At 41.6% G+C, this 19,511-nt stretch overlaps 1 protein-coding gene across 6 annotated transcripts in view; it reads right to left on the reverse strand.

The window, feature by feature from the left end:
* nalcn (sodium leak channel, non-selective) overlaps positions 1-19,511 on the reverse strand; it is a 295,191-nt gene that overhangs the window by 248,101 nt on the left and 27,579 nt on the right. For all 6 annotated transcript variants that reach the window (XM_036958513.1, XM_036958511.1, XM_036958509.1 and 3 more), the window contains 3 exons: positions 1,752-1,835; positions 1,309-1,448; positions 1,066-1,194 (listed from right to left, as the gene is read on the reverse strand). In XM_036958513.1, coding sequence (XP_036814408.1) covers positions 1,066-1,194; positions 1,309-1,448; positions 1,752-1,835 — 353 coding nt within the window. The remainder of the gene's footprint in view (positions 1-1,065; positions 1,195-1,308; positions 1,449-1,751; positions 1,836-19,511) is intronic.

The following is a 19,511-nucleotide window of genomic DNA, read 5'->3' on the forward strand; positions in this document are numbered from 1 at the left end:
AACCAAATCACAAATACACCGGCTAAACCACTTCTGAAAGGGGAAGGATTTATTCATGTGAAATGTAATTCTGTGCCTTCTGTTTCATCTGAAAGTGGGCAATGTACGCAGTGTCCCTGGAGCAGGAGAGCACTTGTCAACAAGCGGAGATGGACAGATCGATGGTAGAGTAGAGGCTTTAAATATAAATCCCAGACAATACACAACGTTAATGATTATGATTAGGGCTCGCTCTGTCTCGCAGCTCTAACTGTGATGGTGATGGCTTCTTTTGTTCCCCCACTGTGGTTTCTGTTCTCCTCGTCACCGCTTACTCATCATCTGTATACAAATATTAAACACCTACACACACACACCATGCACACAGCACAAATGAACTCACATGGATGTATACAAACTCACACTTACGCATACAACATGGGCAACGCCATTAAGAGCTCCATTTGTCAATTTCTTGTCCTATGAGTGTATCGGCAGATCATAAATAAACTGAAAAGACGCATTCCACCACCTACTGCGCTGGAGTGTGTATAGTCTGAACAAGTATAAAACCAAGGTTGATGATTTACTGCCTCCTGTGGTTATGTAATGATTGCCCTGCTGACCTGGATAGAATTCTATGATCCTTTCTTAACCCATAGCATGTCCCACCTAGTTGACTACTTCAATGGTGCTGCCCATGCTAAAAACATCTTTGGGCCGAGTGCGCCCTTAATCCAACCTCACGGTTTAGACTGATGGACTACTGATGCAAGGCACCACATCACCTCATAGTTTAATTAACTTCAATCCTTTCCCCAAACCAAAACTCTTGAAAAAAAAAAAGCCTACGCCGACCAGTGTCCATGATGCAGAAGTTTGAAGATCGGGATGAGCCGACTGGCTCTCAGTACAACAGACATGCACCATGGCATATTTCACCGCCAAAAATTGACAGACACACACTGTCACAAGTTGCATACACACAGTCAGTTTAGCCTACAGTATGTTCATCCCACTGATATCATTGATACCATAGATAAAAATGTCTCATACACTAATCATGTTGTAAATGGAGGACCTTACCCATTCGTTGTGTCGTTGGTAACACAGTGATGATTAAACGTTCCGAACATCTGAACTCCCAGAATTCCATACAGAAGGAGGAAGAAGAGCAAGAATATCGACACACTCCAGATCTGTTCCCCCGATCGCCTAAACAGAGAGGATATTTGACATTAACCATAAACCAAGCACATGGTTCCAATTCAAAATGATATTTCATAAACCTACGCAGGTAACGTCACGTCCTAATAAAACCCTACGTACTTGAGGATGTTGGTGATGCGTGAGCGTGGCAGCTCGAAGCGGAAGTAGATCCTGAAGGCTCGGATCATGATGAGGGCTCTGGGGATTCTCAACATGCCCCAGGGAGACATCTGGTCAACAACATCTGCTATCTCAAACACCTGGGTGAGAGAGGGAAAGCTGTGAACTGAGACAGGTGCTGTACCTGGAAGACCACTGTTGTAAAGTGTATGCAAATGAACACACACATGCACACACCAGACCTATGTTAAACAAATACTGATTTTGTTTTCTTTGAAATACGTTACGTGCACTTCATTTAAATTGATTGGAATTATGGAACCAAAGCAATAGTCCCAAAAGTGAAAACTCCACCCACACAGGGTGCAAACTACATTAAAGAAAACAAAGACGTATTTCACCAAGGTCTTGGACACGCACAGCGTGAGGCGCAACATTTGTACCTGAAGCACCAGAGACACCCAGAGGAAGAAGACCATGAAGCCGTCAAACATACACCAGCGATCCTTGACGTACGAGTTATCACCCTGGATGGAGGGGGGGGGGGGGAGAGACAGGCAGAGGGAAACCGAGAGAGAGAGTGAGATCAATGCCATTTAAATGTTTCGGTCACGCTTTAGATTACGTTCAGCTTCAGAATGCCTTCACAGGGTGCAACCTCCTTAATCACGGGCACCCTCATAGATATCATCCTGATCAACCTGCTCTCTAAATCCACCTCTGTGGTCTTCAACCAGGATCTCAGTGATCACTGCCTCATTGCCTGCGTCCGTAATGGGTCCGCGGTCAAACGACCACCCCTCATCACTGTCAAATGCTCCCTAAAACACTTCAGTGAGCAGGCCTTTCTAATCGACCTGGCCCGGGTCACGTCAGTAGAGGATGCCTGGCTGTTCTTAAAAAGTGCTTTCCTCAACATAAATTAAATAAATAAGCAAGCATGCCCCATTAAAAAAATGTAGAACTGAGAACAGATATAGCCCTTGGTTCACTCCAGACTTGACTGCCCTAGACCAGCACAAAAACATCCTGTGGCGTACTGCATTAGCATCGAATAGCCCCCGCGATATGCAACTTTTCAGGGAAGTTAGGAACCACTATACACAGTCAGTTAGGAAAGTAAAGGCTAGCTTTTTCAAACAGAAATGTGCAACCCGTAGCACAAATTCCAAAAAGTTTTGGGACACTGTAAAGTCCATGGAGAAAAAGAGCACCTCCTCCCAGCTGCCCACTGCACTGAGGCTAGAAAACACTGTCGCCACTGATAAATCTACTATAATAGATCATTTCAATAAGCATTCTTCTACGGCTGGCCATGCTTTCCACCTGGCTACCCCGGCCAACAGCTCTGCACCCCCCCTTGCAGAAGCTTTCCAGCTGGAAACCCCTATCACTAGCCTGTTCAACCTCTCGTATCGCCTGAGATCCCTAAAGATTGGAAAGCTGCCGCAATCATCCCTGTCTTCAAAGGGGGAGACACTCTAGACCTATATCCACCCTGCCCTGCCTTTCGAAAGTCAAGTTAACAAACAGATCACCGACCACTTCGAATCCCACCGTAGCTTCTCCACTATGCAATCTGGTTTCCGAGCTGGTCATGGGTGCACCTCAGCCACGCTCAAGGTCCTAAACGGTATCATAACCCCCATCGATAAAAGACTATACTGTGCAGGCGTATTTATAGACCTGGCCAAGGCTTTCGACTGTGTCAATCACCGCATTCTTATCGGCAGACTCAACAGCCTTGGTTTCTAAAATGACTGCTTCGCCTGGTTCACCAACTACTTCTCGGATAGAGTTCAGTGTGTCAAATCGGAGAGCCTGTTGTCCAAACCTTAAATCTAGAATCCGCTTCCTGTTTCACAACAAAGCATCCTTCACTCATGCTGCCAAACATACCCTCGTAAAACTGACTATACTACCGATTCTCGACTTCGGTGATGTCATTTACAAAATAGCCTTCAACACTCTACTCAGCAAATTGGATGAAGTCTATCACAGTTTTGTCACCAAAGCCCCATATACTATCAAATCAAATCAGATTGTATTTGTCACATACACATGGTTAGCAGATGTTAATGCGAGTGTAGCGAAATGCTTGTGCTTCTAGTTCCGACAATGCAGTAATAACCAACGAGTAATCTAACCTAACAATTCCAAAACTCCTACCTTATACACACAAGTGTAAAGGGATACAGAATATGTACATAAAGATATATGAATGAGTGATGGTACAGAACAGCATAGGCAAGATGTAGTAGATGGTATCGAGTACAGTATATACATATGAGATGGGTAATGTAGGGTATGTAAACAAAGTGGCATAGTTTAAAGTGGCTAGTGATACATGTATTACATAAAGATGCAGTAGATGATATACAGTATATACAGTATATACATATACATATGAGATGAGTATTATATTAAGTGGCATTGTTTAAAGTGGCTAGTGATAATTTTTTTACATCAATTTCCATCAATTCCCATTATAAAAGTGGCTGGAGTTGAGTCCGTATGTTGGCAGCAGCCACTCAATGTTAGTGGTGGCTGTTTAACAGTCTGATGGCCTTGAGATAGAAGCTGTTTTTCAGTCTCTCGGTCCCTGCTTTGATGCACCTGTACTGCCCTCGCCTTCTGGATGATAGCGGGGGTTTACCAATTTACCAATACCAGTTTGTCCGTGAAGTGTACGCTGAGGGTGGTCCTGGAATCGAACCCACTATTCTAACACTGCAATGCTCTACCAAGATTTATGACAAGATTAAACATGCTTTGCGAAGCATAAATGTAATATGATTGATAAAGCCTTTACAAAGCAGTGCTTATGCCACCCTTTTTAAAGCAAAGGTTTACATCATATTTGACATAGTGGGTTATGTCACATTTGATATTGGTGGTTATGTCACACAGCAATGCCACATTTATGAACCCTTTATTGTGCAAAACATACAGTTATTTGAGACAAATTATTTGAGACATTCATGGTCCTTCGAACCGGATGATGACTGAACCAAAGACAGGTGAAAAGGAAATGGAGGCGGAAAGGGAAGAATTGTCTCCACTGGAAGGAAGAAGAGAGGAGGAGAGAGCAGCTGAGGGAAAGGTCTTGGAACAAAGGAAATATCCAGGAGCTAAGCCTAAAGTAACAAAGGCTTCATCCTCAACCACCAGCAGCACCAGAAGAACCAGGCAAGCACCTGGTTATCTTAAGGATTATGTGGTTGAGTTTCCGACATCAAAGGGCAAGCCCACCAGAGCTCAAAGTGTTCATGGGTCAACTATACGTTTCAGCCATCAACCATCTCCTTTGAGCCAAGGACTGGAAACTGCTTTGGAGCAGGAAAGTGGTCTACATGAAGAACCTATGGAGGAGATAACTCCCACCGCACAGGTCGACCAGCTTCCTGAGGCAGGCTCCGCTCACCCCTTAACTAATGGGAAATCGTCGAAGCACTCTAGACGGAGTGGGAGTTCGACCAGTGGATACCCCTTTGGAAGTGGCCATGGCAGCCGTCATTCACAGACTACTCAGTAAATATACCACTTTATGGTTAAAGGAATTCCTGCCTCAGTCTCATCCATTCCTCTGTCACCTGACACGTGACCGAACACCTGTTCACCTTCACTGCCAGTCATCCTACCTGTCCAGCTACCCACACAGATTCCACTAATATTTCAATGGTTCTTCTTTTATGGCTCTACGTTTGAATATTAAGTCATTGTTGTGCATTCAATGCAGTCAACAATTAGGGGCCGGTATGTTAGAGCCGATTTGGACATATTTGTATAAAAGACTGAACATACGGAGCGCCATGTATATTTGTGTAAATATATTAAATATTAATGTACATGATGAAATTATAGGTACGTACCTTTATGATTTATATTTACCTGATTGAGATATATTCATTTGTTGTTAGTGTAACTCAGTTTTTGGCCCCTCTTGCCTGTTCATTGTATTGTGGTAAGTGTGTTAGGATAAAGGCAGGAAGTTGGGCCTTCGGGAGAGGGAGTCCTTGCTAGATGCGGGAGCGGTATAGTTTTTTGACCATACAGACATACAGACAGGTCATAATATGTATTTTCCATATCAAGTATTCTATGCTTTAAGTTGATTGGATTATCATTTATTTGTTAGATATAAGAAGAAAACACATTTTTGTTGTACCATATCCCTGGTTGTCATTGAATGTTTGGCCGTTTGGAAACCTTGAGTGTGGACTGTACGCGTACCAAACAAGCTTCAGGCTTGGGCAGTGGCTATGGTAAAGATGAAAGGAAGCCACTACAGTAGTGTTTATGAAGGCTTTATGAAATTCTTACAAGCTGCATGTTATTTAAAGCGGGCTGTTTTTAATACAAAGCAGGCCTTATCAATTCAGAGTTGCAGAGCTAAAAAAAAAACTTGAATGGCCCACTGATGTAGTTGGAAGATGGATGGGAGAATTTATGAGTTGTTACAGACATATTTTCTGACCAAATGGGACCCTGTGATAACAAAACAATATGGTTATCAAATACACAAAAAATATACAGTTGAAGTCGGAAGTTTACATACACCTTAGCCAAATGCATTTAAACTCAGTTTTCACAATTCCTGACATTTAATTCTTGAAAAATCTCCCTGTCTTACGTCAGTTATGATCACCAGTTTATTTTAAGAATGTGAAATGTCAGAAAAATAGTAGATACTATTTATTATTTATTTCAGCTTTTATTTCTTTCATCACATTCCCAGTGGGTCAGAAGTTTACATACACTCAATTAGTATTTGGTAGCATTGCCTTTAAATTGTTTAACTTGTGTCAAATGTTTCAGGTAGCCTTCCACAAGCTTCCCACAGAGCTGGTGTAACTGAGTCAGGTTTGTAGGCCACCTTGCTCGAACACGTTTCTTCAGTTCTGCCCACACATTTTCTATAGGATTGAGGTCATGGCTTTGTGATGGCCACTCCAAATCCTTAACTTTGTTGTCCTTAAGCCAGTTTGCCACAAGTTTGGAAGTTGTACATTTGGAAGACCCATTTGCGACCAAGCGTTAACTTCCTGACGGATGCCTTGAGATGTTGCTTCAATATACAGTGGGGCAAAAAAGTATTTAGTCAGCCACCAATTGTGCAAGTTCTCCAACTTAAAAAGATGAGAGGCCTGTAATTTTCATCATAGGTACACTTGAACTAAAATCACATTGTAGGATTTTTCATGAATTTATTTGCAAATTGTGGTGGAAAATAAGTATTTGGTCATTAACAAAAGTTTATCTCAAAACTTTGTTATATACCCTTTGTTGGCAATGACAGAGGTCAAACGTTTTCTGTAAGTCTTCACAAGGTTTTCACACACTGTTGCTGGTATTTTGGCCCATTCCTCCATGCAGATCTCCCCTAGAGCAGTGATGTTTTGGGGCTGTTGCTGGGCAACACGGACATTCAACTCCCTCCAAAGATTTTCTATGGGGTTGAGATCTGGAGACTGGCTAGGCCACTCCAGGACCTTGAAATGCTGCTTACGAAGCCACTCCTTCGTTGCCCGGGCGGTGTGTTTGGGATCATTGTCATGTTGAAAGACCCAGCCACATTTCATCTTCATGCCCTTGCTGATGGAAGGAGGTTTTCACTCAATCTCACGATACATGGCCTCATTCATTCTTTCCTTTACATGGATCAGTCGTCCTGGTTCCTTTGCAGAAAAACAGCCCCAAAGCATGATGTTTCCAACCCCATGCTTCACAGTAGGTATGGTGTTCTTTGGATGCAACTCAGCATTCTTTGTCCTCCAAACACGACGAGTTGAGTTTTTACCAAAAAGTTATATTTTGGTTTCATCTGACCATATGACATTCTCCCAATCTTCTTCTGGATCATCCAAATGCTCTCTAGCAAACTTCAGACGGGCCTGGACATGTACTGGCTTAAGCAGGGGGACACGTCTGGAACTGCAGGATTTGAGTCCCTGGCGGCACAGTGTGTTACTGATGGTAGGCTTTGTTACTTTGGTCCCATCACTAGGTCCCCCTGTGTGGTTCTGGGATTTTTACTCACCGTTCTTGTGATCATTTTGACCCCACAGGGAGAGTTCTTACGTGGAGCCCCAGATCGAGGGAGATTATCAGTGGTCTTGTATGTCTTCCATTTCCTAATAATTGCTCCCACAGTTGATTTCTTCAAACCAAGCTGCTTACCTATTGCAGATTCAGTCTTCCCAGCCTGGTGCAGGTCTACAATTTTGTTTCTGGTGTCCTTTGACAGCTCTTTGGTCTTGGCCATAGTGGAGTTTGGATTGTGACTGTTTGAGGTTGTGGACAGGTGTCTTTTATACTGATAACAAGTTCAAACAGGTGCCGTTAATACAGGTAACGAGTGGAGCACAGAGGAGCCTCTTAAAGAAGAAGTTACAGGTCTGTGAGAGCCAGAAATGTTGCTTGTTTGTAGGTGACCAAATACTTATTTTCCACCATAATTTGCAAATAAATTCATAAAAAATCCTACAAATGTGATTTTCTGGATTTTTTTTTCTATTTTTTTCTGTCATAGTTGAAGTGTACCTATGATGAAAATTACAGCCTCTCTCATGTTTTTAAGTGGGAGAACTTGCACAATTGGTGGCTGACTAAATACTTTTTTGCCCCACTGTCTGGACATTATGGCCAAACAGTTCTATTTTTGTTTCATCAGACTGGATGACATTTCTCCAAAAAGTACGATCTTCGTACCCATTTGCAGTTGCAAACCGTAGTCTAGCTTTTTTATGGCGGTTTTGGAGCAGTGGCTTCTTCCCTGCTGAGCGGCCTATCAGGTTATGTCGATATAGGACTCGTTTTACTGTGGATATATATACACTTTTGTACCCGTTTCCTCCAGCATCTTCACAAGGTCCATTGCTGTTGTTCTTGGATTGATTTACACTTTTCGCTCCAAAGTATGTTCCTCTCTAGGAGACAGAACACGTCTCCTTCCTGAACAGGTATGACGGCTGCGTGGTCCCATATACAGATGAACGTGGTACCTTCAGGGAGTTTGGAAATTGCTCCCAAGGATGAACCAGACCTGTGGAGGTATACCATTTTTTTTAGGTCTTGGCTGACTTTTGATTTTCCCATGATGTCAAGCAAAGGGGCACTGAGTTTGAAGGTAGACCTTGAAATACATCCACAGGTACACCTCTAATTGACTCAAATTACTTGTATCATGCACAAAGTTGATGTCCTAACCGACTTGCCAAAACTATAGTTTGTTAACAAGACATTTACGGAGTGGTTGAAAAACAAGTTTTAATGACTCCAACCTAAGTGTATGTAAACTTCCGACTTCAACTGTATATCCGGAGAGAGGCATGATTTTGTGAAACAAAGTGTGTTACAGTCCCCGGTATCTCTCTGGAAGTAGATCCTCGCTCTGAGCTCGTCTACTTTATTGTCCAGAGTAGGGATGCAAAGGGTTGTAAAACTTTCCGGTAAATTTCCAGAATTTTCCCAGAAAATTCCATGGGAAGGCCTGGGAATTTGGGGAATTTTGCTTAAATTCATCAAAAAAGTTAGCTTGTTACAGTGAACCTTTTTTGTGGGATAGGCATGAGGCACGGTCTTGTGGCATATTTTGGTTAAACTATCCCCAAATCTGTCTGCAAACAATTGTTGGAAAAATTACTTGTGTCATGCACAAAGTCGATGTCCTAACCGACTTGCCAAAACTATAGTTTTTTAACAAGACATTTGTGGAGTGATTGAAAAATGAGTTTTAAGGACCCCAACCTAAGTGTATGTAAACTTCCAACTTCAACTGTATTTCATGTTAGGTTGTATTTTGAGTGGATTATCCCTTTAATAAATTGACACGTGGGATAGGTATAGACTAAAGTGCATAATGGGAATTGTGTTCCAAGACACATAGTAAAGCACCCTTTGCTGGCTCTAAAAAGCGCCCAATCAATTTGCTGCCTGTTCTTAGTAAAATGATGGAGAGAATTGAGTTTAACCAAACACAACACTATTTTTCAGAGAACAAGTTAACAACTGACTTTAGGCAAGCATATAGAGAAGGGCACTCAACTTGTATTGCCTTGACTCATATTTTAGATGATTGGTTAAAATAAATGGATAATACAATGATAGTTGGAGCTGTATTGTTAGATTTCACTGCAAGCCTTTGATTTTATTGATCAGAAATTATTATTGAAGAAACTCACTTGCTATGGCTTACATAACCTGCCATCAAATGGTTGGAGAGTTATTCATCTAATTGAACCTAAAGAGTGTTCTTCAACTGAACCGCTTCTAACATCAGACATGCAGTGCAGTGTCCCTCGGGGCAGTTACCTTTAGCTGTTACTCTTCTCTATTTTTACAAATGATTTGCCACTGGTCTTACACAAAACAAGAATGACTTTGTATGCAGATGATTCCATACTTAACATGTCAGCCCCCAAAAGCCAGTGAGCTCACTGAAATTCTAAATAAGCAGTTACAGTCAGTATCAGAATTGGTGATAAATGATAAACTGGTCTTAAATGCATCTAAAACCAGAAGAAGCTAAACTCCTAGGTATAACATTGGATGGTCAATTACCATGGTGAAGTCATAATGACAAAGTTGTTGTGAAGATGGGGAGGGGTATGTCTGTTATTAAAATACTTTGTTTTACTCAAAAATCAACAAGTTGTTCAGGCTCTGGTCTTGTCCCATCTTAAATACGGTCTGGTATTATGGTCAAGTACAGCAAAAAAAAGTTCAAATTCCAGATTGTCTGCATAATGAAATGACATTCAGCTCAGACACCCATACATAACCCACAAGACATGCCTCTAGGGGTCTCCTCAGTGCCCAAGTCCAGAACAAATTCACGGCAATGCACAGTATTATACAAAGCCATGATCGCATGGAACTCCCTTACATCTCCAATTACTCAAGCAAACAGCAAATGACCTAAAAAAAAGACTAAACAACATCTTATGGAACGGCAGGGATTGTGAGGGGACACAGACACAAACAATTATTATTTTTTTAAGTTGTCTTGTTTGTATTTTTTTGTTGTTGTATTGTTTGTATATCGTTTAAATTTGTGTGACTGTCCATCTCTACCAGTGTTCTGTTACTTGTCATGTTTTGTGTTTAGGTGGACACCAGGAAGAATAGCGGCTGCCTCTGCAAAAGCTGACAAAAAGCATCTCCCCCATTGAGCAGATTTTGAATTCCGTGCTCAAATAATCTCTTAAAAGGACAAGTCCACCACTTTTTAACCGAATTTTCATTATCTGCAGCTAGGGTTGCAAAGCTACTGGTAATTGACCAAAGTAATTTTGGTGTAATGTAGGTAATCTAATATAAGGCCTCCATGCTAGAACACGTTTCTTCAGTTCTGCCCGCAAATTTTCTATAGGATTGAGGTCAGGGCTTTGATATGGCCACTCTAATACCTTGACTTTGTTATCCTTAAGCCATTTTGCCACAACTTTGGAAGTATGCTTGAGGTCATTGTCCATTTGGAAAACCCATTTGCAACCAAGCTTTAACTTCCTGACTGATATTGCTTCAATATACTGTGGATATAGATACTTTTTTAACCAAAGTACGTTCATCTCTAGGAGACAGAACGCGTCTCCTTCCTGAGCGGTATGACGGCTGTGTGGTCCCCAGTGTTTATACTTGGGTGCTATTGTTTGTACAGATAAACATGGTACCTTCAGGCATTTGGAAATTTCTCCCAAGGATGAACCAGACTTGGGGAGGTCTTGGCTGATTTCCTTTGATTTTCCCATGATGTCAGGCAAAGCGGCACTGAGTTTGAAGGTAGGCCTTGAAATGCATCCACAGGTACACCTCCAATTGATGCAAATTATGTCAATTAGCCTATCAGAATTTTCTAAAGCCATGATGTCATTTTCTGGAATTTTCCAAGCTGTATAAAGGCACAATCAACTTAGTGTATGTAAACTTCTGACCCACTGGAATTGTGATACAGTGAATTTTAAGTGAAATAATCTGTCTGTAAAAAATTGTTGGAAAAATGACTTGTATCATGCACAAAGTAGATGTCCTAACCAACTTGCCAAAACTCTAGTTTGTTAACAAGACATTTGTGGAGAGGTTGAAAAACAAGTTAATGACTGCAACCTAAGTGTATGCAAACTTCCGACTTCAACTGTATTACAAAAATACCAAAAAAGACAGGCGAAGCTCTAGTATGCTCAACTGAAACAATACCGTTTACAGTATACTAAAATGAACTAATAGTATATAGTATGTAGTATACAGTATGTTAGTCTGGGTATTCAAACACAGCCTGAGATTCATTGTGACGTGGGGAGCAGGAAAATACCCTGTGATGTCAATAACCATGTTTCCACCAACCATTTAATTCGGATGAATTACCTGATGAATGAAAAAAGTCACGACCGGGCTGATGGAAACATGAAATGCCGGGACAATTTTATAAATGCCGACAGACAATTTGTTTGTTCGACATGGTGGGATCTTTTCATGTCGATAAAGTTAATTGTGCGAGAAATGGCAGTGGAAACAGATTTATGAGCAAATATTGATATAATAACCATCATATCGAAGTAAACGTGTGTGGTCCTCCCACTACGACTCAGCAAAGCATGCATTTTTTTAGGCTACAGATGAGATAAATAGTGAATTTCACAGGGTGATGAATGTGCAAGGTGATGTTCCAATAAATATCGAGGTTCTTATTCTGGTGACATGATGATCGATGCTTGGCTGCCATTTGACAAAAACTATCGTTCTTATCCATAATAATGTCATAATGTAGGTAGCCTACCGTCACTGTATCTGCGAGCTGTTGGCTAGCACACATGTGCCAAGATCAGAGTGGGCACATTTGCTATATAACGCAGCAGTTTTAGTGACACAACCATCAGTGGAGTTGAAAATGCAATGAAACTCATTTAGCACATGGGAATTTTATTTACAAAAAAATATTTTTATGTGCATTACGCACATCCTTTTATCTTTTTTTCAGATTTTTTATAATCGAAACCTAGCTACAGATCATTGAAACGCACTGTTTTCGCATATGTAGATACTGGTTTGGTGCTGGAAATAATGAATATGAGGTTGAAAAGTGACTCACTCATAGGCAGAGAGACACTGCATTCGTCAGTGCTCTAGTGAGGGCTGTGTCAGTAAAGTTGCATGAATAAGTGTAGAGGTGGAGTCATATAGACTGAGTGTACAAAACATTAAGAACAATATTGGATTAGATCTTGAAATAAACCTATTTGTGTTAACATACTATAACTTATTGATTACATTATATGTATAAGGAATGTATATGTTGGGGTCAATAAGGGGAGGATAGGAACTGGGTGTATGGAAAGCACCTGAGTGAGAAGTGCAGAAAGTTAATATTCTAATATTGTTGAATATCAAGGTTCCTAAGATGGGCAAAGGACAACAGTCTAGTTTCAGTTCCTGATAAGGCAGGGAGAGCTGCGGAACTAGGGAGGAGCGAGGAATTTGGCTCGAGGTTAACTCAACAAATGAGGTTAAAAGAAACCTCTGGGAGGGGGGCCAGAGGGGACCACTCAAACGACCCTCCTACTGCAGTCCTCTCACACACCCATACACCTCCATGCCCAAAAAAGGACCAAGCATCAGGCAGGACCAAGACTACAGCAGTGAGAGGAACTAATTAAGTTCCTGAATAGCAACAGAGATGTATTGGCTGTCTAGTATAAGGAGCTGACCCCGCCTAGTAGGAGGTTATACATATAAAGTACCAATTAAAAGTTTGGACACACCTACTCATTTATGGGTTATTTATCCTATTTTCTACATGTAGAATAATAGTGAAGACATCAAAACTATGAAATAACACAGAGAATCATGTAGTAACCAAAAAAAAAAGAGTTAAACAAGATTCTTCTTCAAAGTAGCCACCCGGTGCCTTGATGACAGCTTTGCACACTCTTGGCATTCTCTCAACCAGCTTCACCTGGAATGCTTTTACAACAGTCTTGGAGTTGGCTGCTTTTCCTTCACTCTGCGGTCCAACTCATCTCAAACCATCTCAATTGGGTTGAGGTCGGGTGATTATGGAGGTCAGGACATCTGATGCAGCACTCCATCACGCTCCTTCTTGGTCAAACAGCCCTTACACAGCCTGGAGTTGTGAAAGTACCTGTCCTGTTGAAAAACAAATGACAGGCCCACTACGTCCAAACCAGATGGGATGGCGTATCGCTGCAGAATGATGTGGTAGCCATGCTGGTTAAGTGTGCCTTGAAATCTAAATAAATCAGACTGTCACCAGCAAAGCACCATCACACCATCACACCTCCTCCTCCATGCTTCACGATGGGAAATACACATGCAGAGATCATCCGTTCCCCTACTCTGCGTCTCACAAAGACAAGGCGGTTGGAACCAAAAATCTCAAATTTGGACTCATCAGACCAAAGGACACATTTCCATCGGCCTAATGTCCATTGCTCGTGTTTCTTGGTCCAAGCAAGTCTCTTCATCTAATTGGTGTCGTTTAGTAGTGGTTTCCTTGCAGCAATTCGAGCATGAAGGCCTGATTCAAGCAGTCTCCTCTGAACAGTTGATGTTGAGATGTTACTTGAACCTACTCTTACGATAAGTGCCATGGGATCTTTAGTGACCACAGAGAATCAGGACACCTGTTTATCGTCCGATACAAAAGACAGCACCCTACACAGGGCAATGTCCCCAATCACTGCCCAGGGGAATTGGGATATTATTTTTTAGACCAGAGGAAAGGGTGCCTCATACTGGCCCTCCAACACCACTTCCAGCAGCATCTGGTCTCCCATCCAGGAACCGAACAGGACCAACCCTGCTTAGCTTCAAAAGCAAGTCAGCAGTGGGATGCAGGGTGGTATGCTGCTGGCATACCTTCACTCTGGGGTCCAACTCATCCCAAACCATTTGGGTTGAGGTTGGGTGATTGTGGAGGCCAGGTCATCTGAAGCAGCACTCCATCACCCTCCTTCTTGGTCAAATAGTCCTTAAACAGCCTGGAGGTGTTCGACCATGAAGGCCTGATTCACACAGTCTCCTCTGAACAGTTGACGTTGAGATTTGTCTGTTACTTGAACTCTGAGGAGCCTTTATTTGGGCTGCAATCTGAGGTGCAGTTAACTCTAATGAACTTATCCTCGGCAACATAGGTATCTCTGAGTCTTCCTTTCCTGTGGCGGTCCTCATGAGAACCAGTTTGATCATAGATCTTGATGTTTTTGCGCCTGCACTTGAAGAAATGTTCAAAGTTCTTGAAATGTGTCTTAAAGTAATGACGGACTGTCGTTTCTCTTTGCTTATTTGAGCTGTTCTTGCCATAATATGGACTTGGTCATTTAACAAATAGGGCTATCTTCTGTATACCACCCATACCTTGTTACAACACAACTGATTGACTCAAAAGCATGAAATAAACTTTTAACAAGGCACACTTGTTAATTTAAATGCATTCCAGGTGACTACCTCATGAAGCTGGTTGAGAGAAAGCCAAGAGTGTGCAAAGCTGTCACCAAAGCAAATATATTTTCATTTGTTTAACACTTTTACTACATGATTCCATATCTGTTAGTTCATACTACTGACGTCTTCACTATTATTCTACATTATAGAAAATATTAAAAATACAGAACGAGTAGGTGTCCAACCTTTTGACTGGTACTGTATATTTTAGGTTCTTCAAAGTAGCCACCATTTGCCTTGATGACACCTTTGCACACTCTTGGCATTCTCTCAACCAGCTTCACCTGGAATTCTTTTCCAACAGTCTAAAATAATTCATTTCAAAGTTTGTATAATGTTCATCAGTATGGGAGTTACTATTCAAAAAGGAGGGACTGTTGGATTCTAGCTTGAAATATACTTATTCGTGTTACCATGCTAAAACGTATTGATTACTTTACATGTATAAGGATATGTTGGGGTCAATGAATGGTGGAAAGGAACTGTGTGTATGGAAAGTTACTGAGTGAGACAAGGGGAAGTGCAGAAAGTTAATATTCTGTTCAAACATGTTATTGTTGATGTAACAATGTACGCTGAGAGTCGGGAAGCAAGTTCAGGAAGTGAATACATTTAATTAATAAATGAACAAAACAAGAAACACGAACAGCGCACAGACATGAAACAGCAACAATAACGACTGGGGAAGAAACCAAAGGGAGTGACATAAAGGGCAGGTAATCAAGGAGGTGATGGAGTCCAGGTGAGTGTCATTATGCACGTAACACTGGTGACAGGTGTGCGCCATAATGAGCAGCCTGGTGACTTAAAGGCCGAAGAGGGAGCACACCGAAGAGGGTGACAGTTGAATGTCAAGGTTCCTAAGGAGAGGGGAAAATGACAACAGTCTAGTTTCAGTTCCTGATGAGGCAGGCCAGAGGGGCTCACCCCAACGACTCTCGGACTACAGTTCTATCTCACATGCATACAGCTCCACGCCCACGATCGTTCTAGCATCAGGCAAGTTCCTGACTAGAAATATATGTGCTTGTGTAATCATACTTCGTCTTTGCAGCTGTATGACCTAGTGAGTGAATAAACCTGGTTTGTTCAGAACCTAACAACACCTTCCTGATATTGAGTTACGCATCCCCCCCCCCCTCCCCTCAGAACAGCCTCAATTCATCATCAGGGCATGGACTCCACAAGATGACGAAAATGTTCCACAGAAACGCTGGCCTATGTTGACTGCAATGCTTCCCACAGTTCCAACCGGTGTAGAGTCTAATTGGCATACATAGGCGGTGCGTGAGTTTCAAGTTTAGGGAAGATAATTTTCACCATAAAAATGCACTTTTGTAATAAAGCATTACATGCATAATCGCATTCCCGGTCACTATTGAGAACAGTGTGTTCCCACTAATTGATTACATTTTGGAACATTCGCACGTATAGCCTACTGCCGTGTGCACATTGCTGCGCTTATAAGGTGAAGAACTAGCCTAATAGTTTATCAACATTTTAAAATGTTCTGATCTGTTGCGTCAGCCTCATTGCTTGGGATGGTGGTGGTTGTATAAATCTGGAATTTATCGCATCCCACAACAGTCCCAGACTATGTTTGGAATATTTTTTCATTGCACAGAATAGGTCAACTTTTGTACTATAAGGGACAGTAGATTGACATAGGCTAGTGCTTTGTTTGTTCGTTAGGCCTACTCATCTTGTTGGTTGACAAAAATAAAATGCAAACAGTTCTTCCAATATCTTCAATATGCGCCTTGGAATTGGACAAGGATGTGCACAGTTGCATTCCTGATGTGTCTGTCTTCACTTGTAGCCTGTGAGAAAAACCCGATTAAGTGACGGAGAGCCATGTGAGTGAGAGGTGCTTCGGAACAGGCAGCCGGAGGAGGATAATTATAATTATTATAAACAGCCCAAGGGAAAAAGGGACACAAAAGGCTTTTTTTAGGGGGCATTACGGCCATACAAAGGGGATGCCACAGGGAAATATGAAGCATTATCAAGTGCTTGTCAACTTGTGAATGAGAGACTGATGAAGTTTGTACAGCTTGCGCAAATATCAAAGCAGAGCTCATGCCTTTCATGCAACTTTTTTCAAATCAAAGCATCACAACTGAAGTTACATAAATATAACTCTAAATTAAGCATATACCTGTTGTACCTGTAACATCTTTTCATCATTTCTAATCCCCCATATATTTTGGGGGTAAATAATATCCACACACACACACACACAAACACACACAAAAGTTTGGTGTCACTTAGAAATGTCCTTGTTTTTGAAAGAAAAGCATATCGTTTGTACCTTAAAATGACATCAAATTGATTAACAATGTCTACACTGTAATTCTGATAATTTTGATGTAAACATTTTTTTTTGCTTTTCTTTCAAAATCAAGGACATTTCTAAGTGAAACCCAACTTTTGAACGGTAGTGTATATATACACATATCTTTTTAAATGATATTTCTCTTCATTATTCCCCGCAAACCCTAACACTCCTCCCCTAATTGGAAAAGTTAATAAACAATAACACTTAGGCACTACTCTACACTATACATTCTATTTACATTTTACGGACTATTTTACAATAGTTATATTCTGTTTGTTTTTAGTCCTGGCCTTCCTCTATTTCTGATGTCCATCCAGTTTGATCTCTATTTGCCATATATTTGTATCTGTGCTATTTCACAACATTTCTGAACCTATATACATTTTAGGTCCCACCCTTGAGCTCCATTCAACCCCTCCCATCTATCTTGACACCATCCATATTGGATTTCTATTTGCCGTATATTTTTCAGCTGCTGTGATGATTCACAAAAGTTAGGAACCTTTCTATTCTCATAGTTTCTGCAGATTGTAATTCTAAAATAATTATTACAATATTGATCGATTGACTATGACTTTTCAGATCACCGAGTATTGCCTTCTGCAGTGTTAGCTGCAGGTAAATGTTGCAATTGTAGGTAGCCTAGTGGTTAGAGCGTTGGGCCAGTAACCGAAAGGTTGCAAGAACGAATCCCCGAGCTGACAAGGTAAAAATCTGTCGTTCTGCCCCTGAACAAGGCAGTTAACCCACTGTTCCTAGGCCGTCATTGAAAATAAGAATTTGTTCTTAACTGACTTGCCTAGTTAAATAAAAGGTAAAAAAAAAAAATGATTCAGCCATTCCTGGACCTGTGACCAAAAACTAGCTACATATGGACATATACAGTGGGGCAAAAAAATATTTAGTCAGCCACCAATTGTGCAAGTTCTCCCACTTAAAAAGATGAGAGAGGCCTGTAATTTTCATCATAGGTACACTTCCACTATGACATACAAAATGAGGAAAAAAATCCAGAAAATCACATTGTAGGATTTTTTATGAATTTATTTGCAAATTATGGTGGAAAATAAGTATTTGGTCACCTACAAACAAGCAAGATTTCTGGCTCTCACAGACCTGTAACTTCTTCTTTAAGAGGCTCCTCTGTCCTCCACACGTTACCCGTATTAATGGCACCTGTTTGAACTTGTTATCAGTATAAAAGACACCTGTCCACAACCTCAAACAGTCACACTCCAAACTCCACTATGGCCAAGACCAAAGAGCTGTCAAAGGACACCAGAAACAAAATTGTAGACCTGCACCAGGCTGGGAAGACTGAATCTGCAATAGGTAAGCAGCTTGGTTTGAAGAAATCAACTGTGGGAGCAATTATTAGGAAATGGAAGACATACAAGACCACTGATAATCTCCCTCGATCTGGGGCTCAACACAAGATCTCACCCCGTGGGGTCAAAATGATCACAAGAACGGTGAGCAAAAATCCCAGAACCACACGGGGGGACCTAGTGAATGACCTGCAGAGAGCTGGGACCAAAGTAACAAAGCCTACCATCAGTAACACACTACGCCGCCAGGGACTTAAATCCTGCATTGCCAGACGTGTCCCCCTGCTTAAGCCAGTACATGTCCAGGCCTGTCTGAAGTTTGCTAGAGAGCATTTGGATGACCCAGAAGAAGATTAGGAGAATGTCATATGGTCAGATGAAACCAAAATATAACTTTTTGGTAAAAACTCAACTCGTCATGTTTGGAGGACAAAGAATGCTGAGTTGCATCCAAAGAACACCTGTCCACACAGACTCCAACCTTTCCACAATGGCCAAGACCAGAGAGCTGTGTAAGGACATCAGGGACAAAATTGTAGACCTGCACAAGGCTGCGATGGGCTACAGGACAATAGGCAAGCAGCTTGGTGAGAAGGCAACAACTGTTGGCGCAATTATTAGAAAATGGAAGAAGTTCAAGATGACGGTCAATCACCCTCGGTCTGGGGCTCCATGCAAGATCTCACCTCGTGGGGCATCAATGATCATGAGGAAGGTGAGTGATCAGCCCAGAACTACACAGCAGGACCTGGTCAATGACCAGAAGAGAGCTGGGACCACAGTCTCAAAGAAAACCATTAGTAACACACTGAGCCATCATGGATTAAAATCCTACAGCGCACATAAGGTCCCCCTGCTCAAGCCAACGCATGTCCAGGCCCGTCTGAAGTTTGCTAATGACCATCTGGATGATCCAGAGGAGGAATGGGAGAAGGTCATGTGGTCTGATGAGACAAAAATAGAGCTTTTTGGTCTAAACTCCACTCGCCGTGTTTAGAGGAAGAAGAAGTATGAGTACAACCCCAAGAACACCATCCCAACCGTGAAGCATGGAGGTGGAAACATCATTCTTTGGG

This window comes from Oncorhynchus mykiss, chromosome 22 (assembly GCF_013265735.2).
Source record: "Oncorhynchus mykiss isolate Arlee chromosome 22, USDA_OmykA_1.1, whole genome shotgun sequence".
Classification (NCBI taxonomy): domain Eukaryota; kingdom Metazoa; phylum Chordata; class Actinopteri; order Salmoniformes; family Salmonidae; genus Oncorhynchus; species Oncorhynchus mykiss.